Raw genomic sequence first — 22,083 nt, 5'->3', positions numbered from 1 at the left:
TAGTGTGCTGTGCCAAATCTGATGTACAGTACAAGTGGTTGTGCCATATCTGATGTACAGTATGATGCGGTGGGCCATATCTGATGTACAGTATAATGTGCTGTGCCATATCTAATGTACAGTATAGTGTGCTGTGCCAAATCTGATGTACAGTATAATGTGCAGTGCCATATCTGATGTACAGTATAATGTGGTGGGCCATAACTGATGTACAGTATAATGTGCTGTGCCATATCTAATGAACAGTATAATATGATGTGCCATACCTGATGAACAGTATAATGTGCTGTGCCATATCTGATGTACAGTATAGTGTGCTGTGCCATATCTAATGTTCAGTATATGATGTGCCATACCTGATGAACAGTACAATGTGGTGGGCCATATCTGATGTACAGTATAGTGTGCTGTGCCATATCTAATGTACAGTATATGATGTGTCATACCTTATGTACAGTATAATGTGCTGTGCCATATCTGATGTACAGTATACTGTGCTGTGCCATATCTGATGTACAGTATAATGTGGTGTGCCATATCTGATGTACAGTATAATGTGCTGTGCAATATCTAATGTACAGTATAGTGTGCTGTGTCATATCTAATGTACAGTATAGTGTACTGTGCCAAATCTGATGTACAGTATAATGTGCTGTGCCATATCTGATGTACAGTATGATGCGGTGGGCCATATCTAATGAACAGTATAATATGATGTGCCATACATAATGAACAGTATAATGTGCTGTGCCATGTCTAATGTACAGTATAATATGATGTGCCATACCTGATGAACAGTATAATGTGCTGTTCCATATCTGATTTACAGTATAGTGTGCTGTGCTATAGCTGATGTACAGTATAATGGGTTGTGCCATATCAGATGTACAGTATAGTGTGCTGTGCCATTTCTGCTGTACAGTATGATGTGGTGGGCCATATCTGATGTACAGTATAATGTGGTGGGACATATCTGATGTACAGTATGATGCGGTGGGCCATATCTGATGTACAGTATGATGCGGTGGGCCATATCTGATGTACAGTATAATGTGGTGGGACATATCTGATGTACAGTATAGTGTGCTGTGCCATATCTGCTGTACAGTATAATGTGCTGGGCTATAGCTGATGTACAGTATAATGGGTTGTGCCATATCTGATGTACAGTATAGTGTGCTGTGCCATATCTGCTGTACAGTATAATGTGCTGGGCTATAGCTGATGTACAGTATAATGTGCTGTGCCATATCTGATGTACAGTATAATGTGGTGTGCCATATCTGATGTACAGTATAATGTGCTGTGCCATATCTGAGGTACAGTATAATATGATGTGCCATACCTGATGAACAGTATAATGTGCTGTGCCATATCGGATGTACAGTATAATGTGCTATGCCATATCTGATGTACAGTATAATGGGCTGTGCCAAATCTGATGTACAGTATAGTGTGCTGTGCTATATATCTGATGTACAGTATAATGTGGTGTGTCATATCTGATGTACAGTATAATGTGCAGTGCCATACCTGATGTACAGTATAATGTGCTGTGCCATACCTGATGAACAGTATAATGCGCTGTGCCATATCGGATGTACAGTATAATGTGCTATGCCATATCTGATGTACAGTATAATGTGCTGTGCCATATCTGATGTACAGTATAGTGTGCTGTGCAATATCTGATGTACAGTTTAGTATGCTGTGCTATATCTGATGTACAGTATAATGTGCTGTGCAATATCTGATGTACAGTATAGTGTGATGTGCCATATCTGATGTACAGTATAATGTGCTGTGCCATATCTGATGTACAGTATATTGTGCTGTGCAATATCTGATGTACAGTATAATGTGCTGTGCTATATCTGATGTACAGTATAATGTGCTGTGCAATATCTGATGTACAGTATAGTGTGATGTGCCATAACTGATGTACAGTATAATGTGCTATGCCATACCTGATGAACAGTGTAATGTGCTGTGCCATATCGGATGTACAGTATAATGTGCTATGCCATATCTGATGTACGGTATAATGTGCTGTGCCATATCTGATGTACAGAATAGTGTGCTGTGCAATATCTGATGTACAGTTTAGTGTGCTGTGCTATATCTGATGTACAGTATAATGTGCTGTGCAATATCTGATGTACAGTATAGTGTGATGTGCCATATCTGATGTACAGTATAATGTGCTGTGCCATATCTGATGTACAGTATAGTGTGCTGTGCAATATATGATGTACAGTATAATATGCTGTGCTATATCTGATGTACAGTATAATGTGCTGTGCAATATCTGATGTACAGTATAGTGTGATGTGCCATAACTGATGTACACTATAATGTGCTGTGCCATATCTGATGTACAGTATAATGTGCTGTGCCATATCTGATGTACAGTATAGTGTGCTGTGCCATATCTAATGTACAGTATATGATGTGCCATACCTGATGAACAGTATAATGTGCTATGCCATATCTAATGTACAGTATAGTGTGCTGTGCCATATCTGCTGTACAGCATAATGTGCTGTGCCATACCTAATGAACAGTATAATGTGCTGTGCCATATCTGATGTACAGTATAGTGTGTTGTGCCATATCTGCTGTACAGTATAATGTGCTGTGCTTTAGCTGATGTACAGTATAATGTGTTGTGCCATATTTGATGTACAGTATAATGTGCTGTGCTATATCTGATGTACAGTATAATGTGCTGTGCTATATCTGATGTACAGTATAATATGATGTGCCATATCTGATGTACAGTATAGTGTGTTGTGCCATATCTGCTGTACAGTATAATGTGCTGTGCTATAGCTGATGTACAGTATAATGTGTTGTGCCATATTTGATGTACAGTATAATGTGCTGTGCCATATCTGATGTACAGTATAATGTGGTGGGCCATATCTGCTGTACAGTATAATGTGGTGGGCCATATCTGATGTACAGTATAGTGTGCTGTGCAATATCTGATGTACAGTATAGTGTGCTGTGCCATATCTGATGTACAGTATAATGTACTATGTCATATCTAATGTACAGTATAATCTGCTGTGCCATAACTGATGTACAGTATAATGTGCTGTGCCATGTCTAATGTACAGTATAATGTGCTGTTCCATATCTGATTTACAGTATAGTGTGCTGTGCCATATCTGCTGTACAGTATAATGTGCTGTGCTGTAACTGATGTACAGTATAATGTCTTGTACCATATTTGATGTACAGTATAATGTGCTGTGCCATAACTGATGTACAATATAATGGGCTGTGCCATATCTGATCTACAGTATAATGTGGTGGGCCATATCTGATGTACAGTATAGAGTGCTGTGCCATATCTGATGTACAGTATAATGTGGTGGGCCATATCTGATGTACAGTATAATGTGCTGTGCCATATCTGATGTACAGTATAATGTGCGGTGCCATATCTGCTGTACAGTATAATGTGCTGTGCTGTAACTGATGTACAGTATAATGTGTTGTGCCATATTTGATGTACAGTATAATGTGCTGTGCCATAACTGATGTACAGTATAATGGGCTGTGCCATATCTGATGTACAGTATAATGTGGTGGGCCATATCTGATGTACAGAATAATGTGCTGTTCTATATCTGATGTACAGTATAATGTGCTGTGTTATATCTGATGTACAGTATAATGTGCTGTGCCATACCTGATGTACAGTATAATGTGCTGTGCCATAGCTGATGTACAGTATAATGTGCTGTGCCATATCTGATGTACAGTGTAATGTGCTGTGCCATAACTGATGAACAGTATAATGTGCTGTGCCATATCTAATGTACAGTATAATATGATGTGCCATACCTGATGAACAGTATAATGTGCTGTTCCATATCTGATTTACAGTATAGTGTGCTGTGCCATATCTGCTGTACAATATAATGTGCTGTGCTGTAACTGATGTACAGTATAATGTGGTGTGCCATATTTGATGTACAGTATAATGTGGTGGGCCATATCTGATGTACAGTATAGTGTGCTGTGCCATATCTAATGTACAGTATAGTATGATGTGCCATACCTGATGAACAGTATAATGTGCTGTGCCATATCGGATGTACAGTATAATGTGCTGTGCCATATCGGATGTACAGTATAATATGATGTGCCATACCTGATGAACAGTATAATGTGCTGTGCCATATCTGATGTACAGTATAGTGTGCTGTGCCATATCTAATGTTCAGTATATGATGTGCCATACCTGATGAACAGTACAATGTGGTGGGCCATATCTGATGTACAGTATAGTGTGCTGTGCCATATCTAATGTACAGTATATGATGTGTCATACCTTATGTACAGTATAATGCGCTGTGCCATATCGGATGTACAGTATAATGTGCTATGCCATATCTGATGTACAGTATAATGTGCTGTGCCATATCTGATGTACAGTATAGTGTGCTGTGCAATATCTGATGTACAGTTTAGTATGCTGTGCTATATCTGATGTACAGTATAATGTGCTGTGCAATATCTGATGTACAGTATAGTGTGATGTGCCATATCTGATGTACAGTATAATGTGCTGTGCCATATCTGATGTACAGTATATTGTGCTGTGCAATATCTGATGTACAGTATAATGTGCTGTGCTATATCTGATGTACAGTATAATGTGCTGTGCAATATCTGATGTACAGTATAGTGTGATGTGCCATAACTGATGTACAGTATAATGTGCTATGCCATACCTGATGAACAGTGTAATGTGCTGTGCCATATCGGATGTACAGTATAATGTGCTATGCCATATCTGATGTACGGTATAATGTGCTGTGCCATATCTGATGTACAGAATAGTGTGCTGTGCAATATCTGATGTACAGTTTAGTGTGCTGTGCTATATCTGATGTACAGTATAATGTGCTGTGCAATATCTGATGTACAGTATAGTGTGATGTGCCATATCTGATGTACAGTATAATGTGCTGTGCCATATCTGATGTACAGTATAGTGTGCTGTGCAATATATGATGTACAGTATAATATGCTGTGCTATATCTGATGTACAGTATAATGTGCTGTGCAATATCTGATGTACAGTATAGTGTGATGTGCCATAACTGATGTACACTATAATGTGCTGTGCCATATCTGATGTACAGTATAATGTGCTGTGCCATATCTGATGTACAGTATAGTGTGCTGTGCCATATCTAATGTACAGTATATGATGTGCCATACCTGATGAACAGTATAATGTGCTATGCCATATCTAATGTACAGTATAGTGTGCTGTGCCATATCTGCTGTACAGCATAATGTGCTGTGCCATACCTAATGAACAGTATAATGTGCTGTGCCATATCTGATGTACAGTATAGTGTGTTGTGCCATATCTGCTGTACAGTATAATGTGCTGTGCTTTAGCTGATGTACAGTATAATGTGTTGTGCCATATTTGATGTACAGTATAATGTGCTGTGCTATATCTGATGTACAGTATAATGTGCTGTGCTATATCTGATGTACAGTATAATATGATGTGCCATATCTGATGTACAGTATAATGTACTATGTCATATCTAATGTACAGTATAATCTGCTGTGCCATAACTGATGTACAGTATAATGTGCTGTGCCATGTCTAATGTACAGTATAATGTGCTGTTCCATATCTGATTTACAGTATAGTGTGCTGTGCCATATCTGCTGTACAGTATAATGTGCTGTGCTGTAACTGATGTACAGTATAATGTCTTGTACCATATTTGATGTACAGTATAATGTGCTGTGCCATAACTGATGTACAATATAATGGGCTGTGCCATATCTGATCTACAGTATAATGTGGTGGGCCATATCTGATGTACAGTATAGAGTGCTGTGCCATATCTGATGTACAGTATAATGTGGTGGGCCATATCTGATGTACAGTATAATGTGCTGTGCCATATCTGATGTACAGTATAATGTGCGGTGCCATATCTGCTGTACAGTATAATGTGCTGTGCTGTAACTGATGTACAGTATAATGTGTTGTGCCATATTTGATGTACAGTATAATGTGCTGTGCCATAACTGATGTACAGTATAATGGGCTGTGCCATATCTGATGTACAGTATAATGTGGTGGGCCATATCTGATGTACAGAATAATGTGCTGTTCTATATCTGATGTACAGTATAATGTGCTGTGTTATATCTGATGTACAGTATAATGTGCTGTGCCATACCTGATGTACAGTATAATGTGCTGTGCCATAGCTGATGTACAGTATAATGTGCTGTGCCATATCTGATGTACAGTGTAATGTGCTGTGCCATAACTGATGAACAGTATAATGTGCTGTGCCATATCTAATGTACAGTATAATATGATGTGCCATACCTGATGAACAGTATAATGTGCTGTTCCATATCTGATTTACAGTATAGTGTGCTGTGCCATATCTGCTGTACAATATAATGTGCTGTGCTGTAACTGATGTACAGTATAATGTGGTGTGCCATATTTGATGTACAGTATAATGTGGTGGGCCATATCTGATGTACAGTATAGTGTGCTGTGCCATATCTAATGTACAGTATAGTATGATGTGCCATACCTGATGAACAGTATAATGTGCTGTGCCATATCGGATGTACAGTATAATGTGCTGTGCCATATCGGATGTACAGTATAATGTGCTGTGCCATGTCTGCTGTACAGTATAATGTGCTGAGCTATAGCTGTTGTACAGTATAATGTGTTGTGCCATATTTGATGTACAATATAATGTGTTGTGCCATATTTGATGTACAATATAATGTGCTGTGCCATATTTGATGTACAATATAATGTGCTGTGCCATATCTGATGTACAATATAATGTGTTGTGCCATATTTGATGTACAGTATAATGTGCTATGCCATATCTGATGAACAGTATAATGGGCTGTGCCATATCTGATGTACAGTATAATGTGCGGTGCCATATCTGATGTACAGTATAATGTGGTGGGCCATATCTGATGTACAGTATAGTGTGCTGTGCCAAATCTGATGTACAGTATAATGTGCTGTGCAATATCTAATGTACAGTATAGTGTGCTGTGCCATATCTAATGTACAGTATAGTGTACTGTGCCAAATCTAATGTACAGTATAATGTGCTGTGCCATATCTGATGTACAGTATGATGCGGTGGGCCATATCTAATGAACAGTATAATATGATGTGCCATACATAATGAACAGTATAATGTGCTGTGCCATGTCTAATGTACAGTATAATATGATGTGCCATACCTGATGAACAGTATAATGTGCTGTTCCATATCTGATTTAAAGTATAGTATGCTGTGCCATATCTGCTGTACAGTATAATGTGCTGTGCTATAGCTGATATACAGTATAATGTGCTGTGCCATATCTAATTAACAGTATACTATGATGTGCAATACCTGATGTACAGTATAATGTGCTGTGTTATATCTAATGTACAGTATAGTGTGCTGTGCCAAATCTGATGTATAGTATAATGTGCTGTGCTATATCTGATGTACAGTATAGTGTGCTGTGCCATATCTGATGTACACTATAATGTGCTGTGCCATATCTGATGTACAGTATAATGTGCAGTGCCATATCTGATGTACAGTATAATGTGGTGTGTCATATCTGATGTACAGTATAATGTGCTGTGCCATATTTGAGGTACAGTATAATACGATGTGCCATACCTGATGAACAGTATAATGTGCTGTGCCATATCGGATGTACAGTATAATGTGCTGTGCAATATCTGATGTACAGTATAATGTACTATGTCATATCTAATGTACAGTATAGTGTGCTGTGCAATATCTGATGTACAGTATAATGTGCTGTGTCATATCTGATGTACAGTATAGTGTGCTGTGCCATATCTGATGTACAGTATAATGTACTATGTCATATCTAATGTACAGTATAGTGTACTGTGCTATATCTGATGTACAGTATAATGTGCTGTGCCAAATCTGATGTACAGTATAATGTGCTGTGCCATATCTGCTGTACAGTATAGTGTGCTGTGCAATATCTGATGTACAGTATAGTGTGCTGTGCCTTATCTGATTTACAGTATAGTGTGCTGTGCAATATCTGATGTACAGTATAATGTGCTGTGTCATATCTGACGTACAGTATAGTGTGCTGTGCCATATCTGATGTACAGTATAATGTACTATGTCATATCTAATGTACAGTATAGTGTACTGTGCCAAATCTGATGTACAGTATAATGTGCTGTGCCATATCTGATGTAAAGTATGATGCGGTGGGCCATATCTGATGTACAGTATAATGTGCTGTGCCATAACTGATGTACAGTATAATGTGCTGTGCCATATCTAATGAACAGTATAATATGATGTGCCATACCTGATGAACAGTATAATGTGCATTTCCATATCTGATTTACAGTATAATGTGCTGTGCCATATCTGCTGTACAGTATAATGTGCTGTGCCATATCTGCTGTACAGTATAATGTGCTGAGCTATAGCTGTTGTACAGTATAATGTGTTGTGCCATATCTGATGTACTGTATAATGTGCTGTGCCTTATCTGATGAATAGTATAATGGGCTGTGCCATATCTGATGTACAATATAATGTGCTGTGCCATATCTGCTGTACAGTATAATGTGCTGAGCTATAGCTGTTGTACAGTATAATGTGTTGTGCCATATCTGATGTACAGTATAATGTGCTGTGTCTTATCTGATGAACAGTATAATGGGCTGTGCCATATCTGATGTACAGTATCATGTGGTGGGACATATCTGATGTACAGTATAGTGTGCTGTGCCATATCTAATGTACAGTATAGTGTGCTGTGCCATATCTGCTGTACAGTATAATGTGCTGTGCTATAGCTGATGTACAGTATAATGGGTTGTGCCATACCTTCTGTACAGTATAATGTGCTGTGCCATATCTGATGTACAGTATAGTGTTATGTGCCATATCTGATGTACAGTATAGTGTGCTGTGCCATATGTGCTGTACAGTATAATGTGGTGGTCCATATCTAATGTACAGTATAATGTGCTGTGCTATATCTGATGTACAGTATAATGTCCTGTGCTATATCTGATATACATTATAATGGGCTGTGCTATATCTGATGTACAGTATAGTGTGCTGTGCCATATCTGATGTACAGTATAATGTGGTGGGCTATAACTCATGTACAGTATAATGTGGTGGGCTATAGCTGATGTACAGTATAATGTGCTGTACCATATCTGATGTACAGTATAATGTGGTGGGCTATAGCTGATGTACAGTATAATGTGCTGTGCCATATCTGATGTACAGTATAATGTGGTGGGCCATATCTGATGTACAGTATAATGTGGTGGGCTATAGCTGATGTACAGTATAATGTGGTGGGCCATATCTGATGTACAGTATAATGTGCTGTGCCATATCTGATGTACAGTATAATGTGGTGGGCTATAGCTGATGTACAGTATAATGTGGTGGGCTATAGCTGATGTACAGTATAATGTGGTGGGCCATATCTGATGTACAGTATAATGTGGTGGGCCATATCTGATGTACAGTATAATGTGGTGGGCTATAGCTGATGTACAGTATAGTGTGCTGTGCTATATCTGATGTACAGTATAATGTGGTGGGCCATATCTGATGTACAGTATAATGTGATGTGCCATATCTGATGTACAGTATAATGTGCTGTGCCATATCTGATGTACAGTATAATGTGCTGTGCCATATCTGATGTACAGTATAATGTGGTGGGCCACATCTGATGTACAGTATAATGTGCTGTGCCATATCTGATGTACAGTATAATGTGCTGTGCCATATCTGATGTACAGTATAATGTGTTGTGCTATAGCTGATGTACAGTATAATGTGCTGTGCTATATCTGATGTACAGTATAATGCGCTGTGCCATATCTGATGTACAGTATAATGTGCTGTGCCATATCTGATGTACAATATAATGCGCTGTGTCATATTTCATGTACAATATAATGTGCTGTGCCATATCTAATGTACAGTATAATGTGCTGTGCTATATCTGATGTACAGTATAATGTGCTGTGCCATATCTGATGTACAGTATAATGTGCTGTGCCATATCTGATGTACAGTATAATGTATTGGGCTATATCTGATGTACAGTATATTGTGCTGTGCTATATCTCTTGTACAGTATAATGTGGTGGGCCATATCTGATGTACAGTATAATGTGGTGTGCCATATCTGGTGTACAGTATAATGTGCTGTGCCATATCTGATGTACAGTATACTGTTCTGTGTTATATCTGATGTACAGTATAGTGTGCTGTGCTATAGCTGATGTACAGTATAATATGATGTGCTATATCTGATGTACAGTATAATGTGCTGTGCCATATCTGATGTACAGTATAATGTGCTGTGCCATATCTGATGTACAGTATAATGTGGTGGGCCATATCTGATGTACAGTATAATATGATGTGCTATATCTGATGTACAGTATAATGTGGTGGGCCATATCTGATGTACAGTATAATGTGGTGGGCCATATCTGATGTACAGTATAATGTGCTGTGCCATATCTGATGTACAGTATAATGTGCTGTGCCATATCTGATGTACAGTATAATATGATGTGCTATATCTGATGTACAGTATAATATGGTGGGCCATATCTGATGTACAGTATAATGTGCTGTGCTATATCTGATGTACAGTATAATGTGCTGTGCTATATCTGATGTACAGTATAATGTGCTGTGCCATATCTGATGTACAGTATAGTGTGCTGTGACATATCTGATGTACAGTATAATGTGCTGTGCCGTATCTGATGTACAGTATAATGTGCTGTGCTATATCTGATGTACAGTATAATGTGCTGTGCTATATCTGATGTGCAGTATAATGTGCTGTGCTATATCTGATGTACAGTATAATGTGATGTGCCCTATCTGATGTACAGTATAATGTGCTGTGCTATATCTGATGTACAGTATAATGTGCTGTGCTATATCTGATGTACAGTATAATGTGCTGTGCCATATCTGATGTACAGTATAATGTGCTGTGCCATATCTGATGTACAGTATAATGTGCTGTGCCATATCTGATGTACAGTATAATGTGCTGTGCTATATCTGATGTACAGTATAATGTGCTGTGCTATATCTGATGTACAGTATAATGTCCTGTGTCATATCTGATGTACAGTATAATAGGCTGTGCCATATCTGATGTACAGTATAATGTGGTGTGCCATATATGATGTACAGTATAATGTGGTGGGCCATATCTGATGTACAGTATAATGTGCTGTGCCATATCTGATGTACAGTATAGTGTGCTGTGACATATCTGATGTACAGTATAATGTGCTGTGCCGTATCTGATGTACAGTATAATGTGCTGTGCTATATCTGATGTACAGTATAATGTGCTGTGCTATATTTGATGTACAGTATAATGTGGTGTGCCATATCTGATGTACAGTATAATGTGCTGTGCCATATTTGATGTACAGTATAATGTGGTGTGCCATATCTGATGTACAGTATAATGGGCTGTGCTATATCTGATGTACAGTATAATGTGCTGTGCCATATCTGATGTACAGTATAATGTGCTGTGTCATATCTGATGTACAGTATAATGTGCTGTGCCATATCTGATGTACAGTATAATGTGCTGTGCTATATCTGATGTACAGTATAATGTGCTGTGCCATATCTGATGTACAGTATAATGTGCTGTGCCATATCTGATGTACAGTATAATGTGGTGGGCCATATCTGATGTACAGTATAATGTGGTGGGCCATATCTGATGTACAGTATAATGTGCTGTGCCATATCTGATGTACAGTATAGTGTGCTGTGCTATATCTGATGTACAGTATAATGTGGTGGGCCATATCTGATGTACAGTATAATGTGCTGTGCCATATCTGATGTACAGTATAATGTGCTGTGTCATATCTGATGTACAGTATAATGTGCTGTGCCATATCTGATGTACAGTATAATGTGCTGTGCTATATCTGATGTACAGTATAATGTGGTGGGCCATATCTGATGTACAGTATAATGTGCTGTGTCATATCTGATGTACAGTATAATGTGGTGGGCCATATCTGATGTACAGTATAATGTGCTGTGCCATATCTGATGTACAGTATAGTGTGCTGTGCTATATCTGATGTACAGTATAATGTGGTGGGCCATATCTGATGTACAGTATAGTGTGCTGTGCCATATCTGATGTACAGTATAATGTGCTGTGCCATATCTGATGTACAGTATAATGTGCTGTGCCATATCTGATGTACAGTATAATGTGCTGTGCCATATCTGATGTACAGTATAATGTGCTGTGCAATATCTGATGTACAGTATAATGTGCTGTGTTATATCTGATGTACAGTATAATGTGCTGTGCCATATCTGATGTACAGTATAATGTGCTGTGCAATATCTGATGTACAGTATAATGTGCTGTGCCATATCTGATGTACAGTATAATGTACTGTGTTATATCTGATGTACAGTATAATGTGCTGTGCCATATCTTATGTACAGTATAATGTGGTGGGCAATATCTGATGTACAGTATAATGTGGTGGGTCATATCTGATGTACAGTATAGTGCGCTGTGCCATATCTGATGTACAGTATAATGTGCTGTGCCGTACCTGATGTACAGTATAATGTGCTGTGCTATATCTGATGTACAGTATAATGTGCTGTGCTATATCTGATGTACAGTATAATGTGCTGTGCTATATCTGATGTACAGTATAATGTGCTGTGCCATATATGATGTACAGTATAATGTGCTGTGCTATAACTGATGTACAGTATAATGTGGTGTGCCATATCTGATGTACAGTATAATGTGCTGTGCCATATATGATGTACAGTATAATGTGCTGTGCTATATCTGATGTACAGTATAATGGGCTGTGCTATATCTGATGTACAGTATAATGTGCTGTGCTATATCTGATGTACAGTATAATGTGCTGTGCTATATCTGATGTACAGTATAATGTGGTGTGCCATATCTGATGTACAGTATAATGTGGTGTGCCATATCTGATGTACAGTATAATGTGCTGTGCCATATCTGATGTACAGTATAATGTGCTGTGCCATATCTGATGTACAGTATAATGTGGTGTGCCATATATGATGTACAGTATAATGTGGTGGGCCATATCTGATGTACAGTATAATGTGGTGGGCCATATCTGATGTACAGTATAATGTGCTGTGCTATATCTGATGTACAGTATAATGTGCTGTGCTATATCTGATGTACAGTATAATGTGGTGTGCCATATCTGATGTACAGTATAATGTGGTGTGCCATATCTGATGTACAGTATAATGTGCTGTGCCATATCTGATGTACAGTATAATGTGCTGTGCCATATCTGATGTACAGTATAATGTGGTGTGCCATATATGATGTACAGTATAATGTGGTGGGCCATATCTGATGTACAGTATAATGTGGTGTGCCATATATGATGTACAGTATAATGTGTTGTGCCATATCTGATGTACAGTATAATGTGGTGTGCCATATATGATGTACAGTATAATGTGCTGTGCTATAGCTGATGTACAGTATAATGTGCTGTGCTATATCTGATGTACAGTATAATGTGGTGTGCCATATATGATGTACAGTATAATATGCTGTGCCATATCTGATGTACAGTATAATGTGCTGTGCTATATCTGATGTACAGTATAATGTGGTGGGACATATCTGATGTACAGTATAATGTGCTGTGCCATATCTGATGTACAGTATAATGTGCTGTGCCATATCTGATGTACAGTATAATGTGCTGTGCCATATCTGATGTACAGTATAATGTGCTGTGCCATATCTGATGTACAGTATAATGTGGTGTGCCATATCTGATGTACAGTATAATGTGGTGTGCCATATCTGATGTACAGTATAATGTGCTGTGCCATATCTGATGTACAGTATAATGTGGTGTGCCATATATGATGTACAGTATAATGTGCTGTGCTATAGCTGATGTACAGTATAATGTGCTGTGCTATATCTGATGTACAGTATAATGTGGTGTGCCATATATGATGTACAGTATAATATGCTGTGCCATATCTGATGTACAGTATAATGTGCTGTGCTATATCTGATGTACAGTATAATGTGGTGGGACATATCTGATGTACAGTATGCTCTGTACCATACCTGCAGCCACCACAGCATATGGGTTGTCACAGTTTTGGTTCTGCAATGTTTATTACTATGACACTGGGTCAGGCCACTTCAGCAATAGTGCAGTCTATAAGACCACTGGTGAACTATGATGTGGTTGAGGTCAGGCACCCAGGTCTGTATATTTTCCCACAACCTCTGTATACACTGTGTACTGCAATGCATGAGACATTATGTATAATATATATAGTACATTACCTGTCGCAGCTCCTCACACAGGAGGGTTATTACCCAGGCGTACAAGAGATATTCTCTCCAAGATGGATACGTCTGGAAATCAACTATCAGCACATAAGCAAAGAGCACCAGGAAGCCGACATATGACAGATAATTATAATAGAACTTGATTATTGGGGCGTTGAAGAAGGCCATGATCTTCCAGAGACAGCTGTAGGGTCTGGGTCTGTGAGAGAGAAAGAGACATCTTCCATTAGTATGTACAGTATAACGGGATCTACACATCATCCAGCCGCAGAGGAGACCAGACGTGTCCATGAGGACTGATGGCTGCTCACTGCGGACTGATGCTTGGTAGATGTGTGATTTTGGTGTGTATGGTCACAGCGTGTAGATGTGCAGCGCTATGTTTGGGACGTGGTGATGACACTGACAGGACTGTGGAAAGAGACTGTGGACATTTATACAGATGCAGAATGCTATTAGCATACCTTCCGAATGTCCCGGATTCAGTGAGAGTCTCGCTTTTCTGCAATGTCCCAATGTCACGTGCGCAGGCTGCAGTATCCTGCAGGCAGTAGGAATGCGGGGGGGGGGGGGCACTGCATGGTGAATGGATGGTGAGTGTATGCGCTCGGTGTGCTGTACAGTTGGTGCACGGAGGGGCAGGGGTTGACTAGCAGCTGCTGGAGTGCTGGGCTCACCCCCATAGTGACAATAAATGGGGGCGTGTCACACAGTCCAGCCCACAAAATGGCACACTTCAGGCACTAGGCCGCACCCCCTTTCACACACGTGTGCGAGAGAGATGTCCTGTGGGGATTTTTACAATGTAGGGAGGCGTGTATTAGCACAGGAAGATAATACTGCACCTCTGGCAGCCATGGTCTCATCCTGCTTTCCCACTTCTGTCATTTTCCTACTCTCACTTGGGGCGGGATGTTCTAATATACGTTGGCGCCCATCGCCGTTCATCACAGAGATGCTAATCGCTTATTTTGTATTCTATGCAAAAATGATCAGCATTGCGGCTGAGCAGATTATTATATGGACACGGTCGTGCCCTTATATTAAGGCTGAATCGAACAAACGTAATTCTCCCATAGGGAACTTCTGAGATGGGGGCATGGAGTTTGAGGGGCTACACCTCAAAAGTGATTTGATATACTGAGCTGAAATTTGGCATGGACGTGTAGAATAGTCACCCGGTGCAGCATGCCAAATTTCAGGACAAAATAATAAAAAAATAGTAATTGGGAGTAATCTAAAGTTTAAACTGTAAGTTTTTTTCTGCTACTTCCTGTTTGGTTTTTTTGGACCGTTTTTCAATGTAGTCTATGAGGGGATTTTTGGAAGGCAAAACTCAGGGTAGAGGATGAATTAAGAGTTGGGGTTTATCTTATTAGATAGAGGTTGTCCCAGTGTAGTGCCTTTTGGGGTTAAGGTTTTCAAGAAAGTTACAATTTTTTAAAAATTAAGTAAAATATGCCTCATTATAAAGATAGGGCTTTTCAATTTGTTGCGCCTGCGCAGTGCTGCCTGTAGAGGGTGTACTCAGAGAGACTTCAAATGGGTGTACAAACATGGATGACTTTTTTTCCCCCTGCATCCAGTTTTTGATCGTAAACTGGAGGGGAATTGCAAATATTAGATTTATACATTGGGGTGTTTTGGTGTGGTAGGGGCACATTTTCACAGTAATTTGCCCTGGCACCACTCATATTAAAGAGTTTAATTGTCCGGTTTGAGCGGTGCCAGAGAGTGCTGTAACAGAATGTGACATCACTAATTTATTCAGAGCAATTCCAGCTGGGAGCGGGAAGTTCAAAACTGCTTTGCACTTGTACTATATATCCTGCCCAAAACACGAAAAGTGCCCACTGCACATCTCTAGTATATACTGCACTTTACTCTGTGTGTTATACTGTAATAATAGGACCTGTACATTATACTGATAATGGGTATATACTGTACTTTCCTCTGTGAGTTATAGTGTAATAATAGGACCTGCACATTATACTGATAATGGGTATATACTGTACTTTCCTCTGTGAGTTATAGTGTAATAATAGGACCTGTACGTTATACTGATAATGGGTATATACTGTACTTTCCTCTGTGAGTTATAGTGTAATAATAGGACCTGTACGTTATACTGATAATGGGTATATACTGTACTTTCCTCTGTGAGTTATAGTGTAATAATAGGACCTGTACGTTATACTGATAATGGGTATATACTGTACTTTCCTCTGTGAGTTATAGTGTAATAATGGTACCTGTACATTATACTGATAATGGGTATATACTGTACTTTCCTCTGTGAGTTATAGTGTAATAATAGGACATGTACATTATACTGATAATGGGTATATACTGTACTTTCCTCTGTGAGTTATAGTGTAATAATAGGACCTGTACATTATACTGATAAAGGGTATATACTGTACTTTCCTCTGTGAGTTATAGTGTAATAATAGGACCTGTACGTTATACTGATAATGGGTATATACTGTACTTTCCTCTGTGAGTTATAGTGTAATAATGGTACCTGTACATTATACTGATAATGGGTATATAATGTACTTTCCTCTGTGAGTTATAGCTGTAATAATAGGACCTGTACATTGTCGAAGTCAGAAAAATGTCTCTATGCACGTTGCCATATTTGCACCGCACACTGGTCCGTGCTGCGCATGCGTGCGCTCTCCCGTGGAGGCGCATACCCGCAATAGCGTGCACTCGCAGGCGCGGTATGCGTATTTACGGTAGAGTTTACGTAGTCGTAGCGTGCGACCCATTCGTTACAACTGTTCACAATTAATGTAGTTTATAGATCATGGTCCCTTTGATAGATTCTGAAAGTTTGGTTAAAATAGAATGTCCCTGAGCTGAGGAATCCCTCTTTGCATCGTACGAAGGGTCTAACAGGAATCATACAGCAGTGTTTGGTACCCATCGGAAGAGTATTTAATTAGCAATATTCCGGTGTTGGTTTGGAGCGTATTAATCGCTCGTGCGAATAGTTATGGACATAAGAAGTTATGTCCATTTATTTATTATTATTTGTTCTTACTTAGTCATGCATCTGAACAGTTGGAGACAGGCATCAGTGGGTCTCAAATGTCTCTTTGACCTCAGAGATCCCCCAAACAATAGTTTGCATGTTAAGAGGGCCTCATATCTACACATGCATAAGGTAAACACAGGAATAGTAATTGAAGATCAATTGTACTCCAAATCAGTATCTTTCCCGCAGACGGAGTACAATAGCCTTTAATTACACTGAGTTTTTGAGACTCAATAAGGAGGGCCAACACCTGTGTTTACAAATGGGGCTGGATTTGTATACAGGAGAATGAGGGCTGAGATGTCATTGTCTCAACTGAAAGTGGACATCATGAATATAGAACAGAACCCAGACAGGATTCTGTTTTGTATTCGCCAAACAATCGCTCTCCAGAAGACAGGAATGTGTTAGTCATCACCCATTATTTTGCATAACCAGGGCCACTGATATGAGTCAACTTATGACCTTTTGTTATGATGCAGGGCCGAATTCCTTCGGCCAATGAACAATGGGATTGTAGGGACTATGAGATTGCATTGTGTGTGGGGCATAAATAGGCAGGCCGACCATATCCAATTTCACTCACTCTCATCAACGGTTATCTGCTGATAGCCGGGAGCTGGATATCGAGGCGCAGGCGATCATACCCTTTGTGCGTAAGTTTCTCTCCGTAATCATTGTCTTTCTGTGAGCCAATTTCTCTCTCTCTCTCTATCTCTCTCTCTCCTCTTTTCTCTTATATCTCTCATAGTATTATAGTATTGTACTGTATTGCATTTAGGTCAGTGTAGTATTGTCTTTTTGTATTTATTGTTTAGTTCTGTGGTTAGGAAGTCCTTGTTATATTGTAGTGTATCATTTGTACTGTTATCCCCTTTTACAAGTATATTAGATATAATACAGTTAATAGGCTTTGGAACCTAAACCAGTATCTGTGTATTTTCTATAGTGTTAAGTGTTCACTTGAGCGTCGGTGACGCTCAAGCAGCTTTGTAGTTAGTCAGGTTACACAAGGTTGCACTTACACCCTGTACTCACATTAAGGTATTCAGTGTATTTCATTGGTATAAGGTTTTAACATAAAGGTATAGTGTTGTGAGCGTCTGCATCGCTGGTGACCTCCTCGTGGTCTCGAGCGTAAGCTACGCCATAGCGAATCATTACCCTAGACATAACCAATAACGTGTCCTGTGATCGCTGGGCCGCGAGCGAACGTGACGCTTGAGCGTCTCGCCTACGGCCGAGCGATCGTTACGCCAACAGCGTACCATTACGGTACTTCTTAAGTAAACAGCGTACAGTGTTCTTAGCTTCATAAAGGGTTGTTTATACGACAAAGGAATTTAGCATTGTCAATTGGGAACTCGTCCTATACTTCTCACATCTGCACTAGGTAGATCAGCAGACATTATCCCCCAGCAAAGGGTGGGAGATTGTCTCATAGTGCTGGCGGGATAAGCGTCTGCTTCGCTTAGATAAAGAGTGCTGAAGGAACCCGGTAACCGGAAGTAAGAACAAAACGCTTGTGTCTTTTTAAAACTGTTTATTTTTCTTTTGTCTTGCGTACGCACGCATATATCTGCATTTCTGTTTCATTTTCGTATATCACTATTCCTGTTTGCCAATTTTATAGTTGATAGAAAGTGCTAAAAAGAGATTTGCTGTTATTTCATAGTAGAGGTAATAGTTAAAGTATAGAACAAACACACGGTTTGTCTGAGATACAAGGCAGTCAGTGTGGATTGCGGTAGATGATCAGGGATCATTTACATTGATAAAAATATATTGTGTTACGGTGGATCTTTGCATTGCGTACACGTGTCGCTAACAAAGACTAGCGTACGCAATCCAAAGGCAGACGCAACGTAGCGTCCGGTTACGCCCACGTAGCTCAAGTTGTGATAAAGTGAAGTAACGCAAAGGCGATAAGTAACGCACAGCGGTAGATAACGCGACGCGGAAAATAACGCAAGTCTATTTTTGGAGAATCTGAAATTTAGTTTAACAGATCCTGCTCCTAATTGGTAACACTGTTGGGCTAAAGACAAATTTCTGCGCAGAAATAGATATAGAAACAAAAGTGTACATGTGTTGAGTGAGTGTGTTTTGTATACAAAAGTTTATATAACTGTAAGGTGGAACCAAAAGGAAAGCCGGGTACTCGTCAAGGGACATACGTGTAAGTGACATATACGGTGGCTAGGGAGGCATCCCTGGTTAAATAATATTTGAGCATTAGAGTATAGCGGACCATAAGGTAACAGACCAGGAGGTCATAAGGTAACAGACCAGGAGGTCATAAGGTAACAGACCAGGAGGTCATAAGGTAACAGGTAAAATAGACAAAGAGGTCCGCTATAAAAGTCCAGTGGCACAACGCCTGGGGTGTTGGTGCAGAACCCATATAGGCCATAAGCTCTTGCTGAAGGAATCGCGGCCGGAAACATCGATTCCATTGATCTCTCAGTACATAACAAGTAGTGCTTGTGTACTGAACGATTGGACCACACGTAATTGTGTGCAGTAGTTAGTAATCTGACCTAATACCATTAGAGTAAAGTGGTCACAAACGCTATTTGTACATTCTGACGTGATTTGTGTAATTTTTTATTTTTGGAAGGGAAGTTCGCTGGTCACTCAGGAACTATCCAACAACCGATACTTGCTGGGGAACGCGCCCCAGTAAATAAAGGTTCACAGGGGCCCTGGGTTGGGTACCGCAGCTCTGGATACAGTGATTGCAGCACAGGCCAACGTGGGCGAGAAGTAAGTGGGGTACTTGGTAAACCGCCACCGCCGGCCTGCCCAGGACTTCTTGGTTTGTTTGTAAGGGTTCGCTGAAAGCCTTGATATTCAAGGAGGAATAAGCAACGCCTGCAGATTATGGGGGCCAGTTGTTCAGGTAGGGGGCGATCAACCTCGGTTCGGGTTGATTCAGAGAACCGATCAATTGGGTCGGCAAGGTACATCATGTGTGAAAAATACGGAAGTCACACAGAAATTTTATGTGATGAATGGGAGAGAATGACTGTACAAGACAGGGACAAATTCCCAAGAATAGGTAGCTTCAGTCCAGTAGTGTTACAAAATTTAAGGAGGAGGATAAGTCTCATTGAACCAACGAAGAGACAAAATAAACATTATGAATATTTACAGTTATGGCAACAGGAAAGTGAATTACAAAAAGAGTCTATTGACTTTTCTGACTCTTATCTTGAGAGGAGAGACAGTGGCATCAGGAGAGGGGTTGATTGCGGAGAGAAAGACACAAGGGTGAACAATAAAAACGCTCTTAGCAACTGTAATATAGATTATAAGAATAAGTGTAATAAATGTAACAATGATTATTGTAATACTGTTGAATGTACAACTATTAACCTGTGCAAGCTGCACCCCATGTCAAACCTCCCTCAGGAATACAAACAAGAAAGTGAGCCCAGAACGATGTCAGCACCTCTTCCAGCAACCATCACAAAAGCCATCCAGGTGGACGCGACAAAATTGGTAAAGGCAATAATCGAACCCCCTAACGGAGGGTCAGGTGAGGTCGTGTCCACAGGTACGTACAATGTTTCATATCACGCACAAACAGATGTACCCCATATTGTAAGACCAACACAAGATGATGTAACTGAGCTCGATCTGGCCAGGGTGATCTCAGTCCCCAATGGGAAGACTGACGATCAGGGAATCATTCCCGTCAAGGACAGTGCAATGCGCTGTCTCTTGTCCCGGACCGAATTGAGATCAATTATGTCTGAATTTCCTGATCCGAGGAAAAATCTAGCCAAATGTCAAAGGTTTATTAAAGAACTAGGAAACGCCACAGAACCCACCAACAAAGAGTGGCGGACAGTGCTGAGGGCATGTTTGCCCTCCAGTGTTGACCCTGAAAAATTCATTGCTGATTGTAAATTAAACACGGAGGTACCCTGTATGGAGGAACACAATCAGGAATGTATTAGGCAAATTAACCGACAGTTAGGAATATATTTCCCAACCACTGTCAAGTGGAATGAAATTTTCTCCATAAGGCAAAACGAAAAGGAAAATGTTTCTAATTATTTCAATCGAGCACTGCAAATAATGGCTAGAAACACTGGGATCGCAGACATCAAGACAAATGCACAACATAAAGGAATAGCGGTTAAGGTATTAATGAATGGTTTAAAGGATGAATTAAAAACAAGGGTACAGACCACCAACCCAAACTGGAGAGAGATCTCGGTGGCCGCACTAAGAGAGGCCGTCATTAATCATGACCAGAATATCACCAGGTACAGAGAGTCACTAAGAGATAAGTTAATGGCAGCAAATATACAGGCCCAAACCACAAGACCACCCCAACAAAAGCCACACACCCCTGCGAGAAATCCAGATATGGAAATCTGTTACAATTGTCATAAAAAGGGACACATTGCAAGAGATTGTAGATCAAGAGAAAGACAACACCATAATCATAAAATCCAAGGAATCAGGGAAGTACAGGGGAAACGATTGATGATGATGAGCATCCGAGCGTTTGAGGAGGCATCAAATCAACCAAAACC

The 22,083-nt window shown here is 39.7% G+C and overlaps 1 protein-coding gene across 1 annotated transcript in view; it reads right to left on the bottom strand.

The window, feature by feature from the left end:
• The window catches only part of LOC134988777 (transient receptor potential cation channel subfamily M member 2-like), a 448,705-nt gene that overhangs the window by 199,526 nt on the left and 227,096 nt on the right, over positions 1 to 22,083 (bottom strand). The window contains exon 12 of the mRNA XM_063950574.1: positions 14,485 to 14,689. Within this exon, the coding sequence (XP_063806644.1) occupies positions 14,485 to 14,689 (205 nt within the window). The remainder of the gene's footprint in view (positions 1 to 14,484; positions 14,690 to 22,083) is intronic.

Source organism: Pseudophryne corroboree, chromosome 2 (genome assembly GCF_028390025.1).
Source record: "Pseudophryne corroboree isolate aPseCor3 chromosome 2, aPseCor3.hap2, whole genome shotgun sequence".
Taxonomy (NCBI): Eukaryota; Metazoa; Chordata; class Amphibia; order Anura; family Myobatrachidae; genus Pseudophryne; species Pseudophryne corroboree.
Note: the sequence above shows the minus strand (reverse complement) of the source record. Positions and strands in the feature narration are given on the sequence as shown.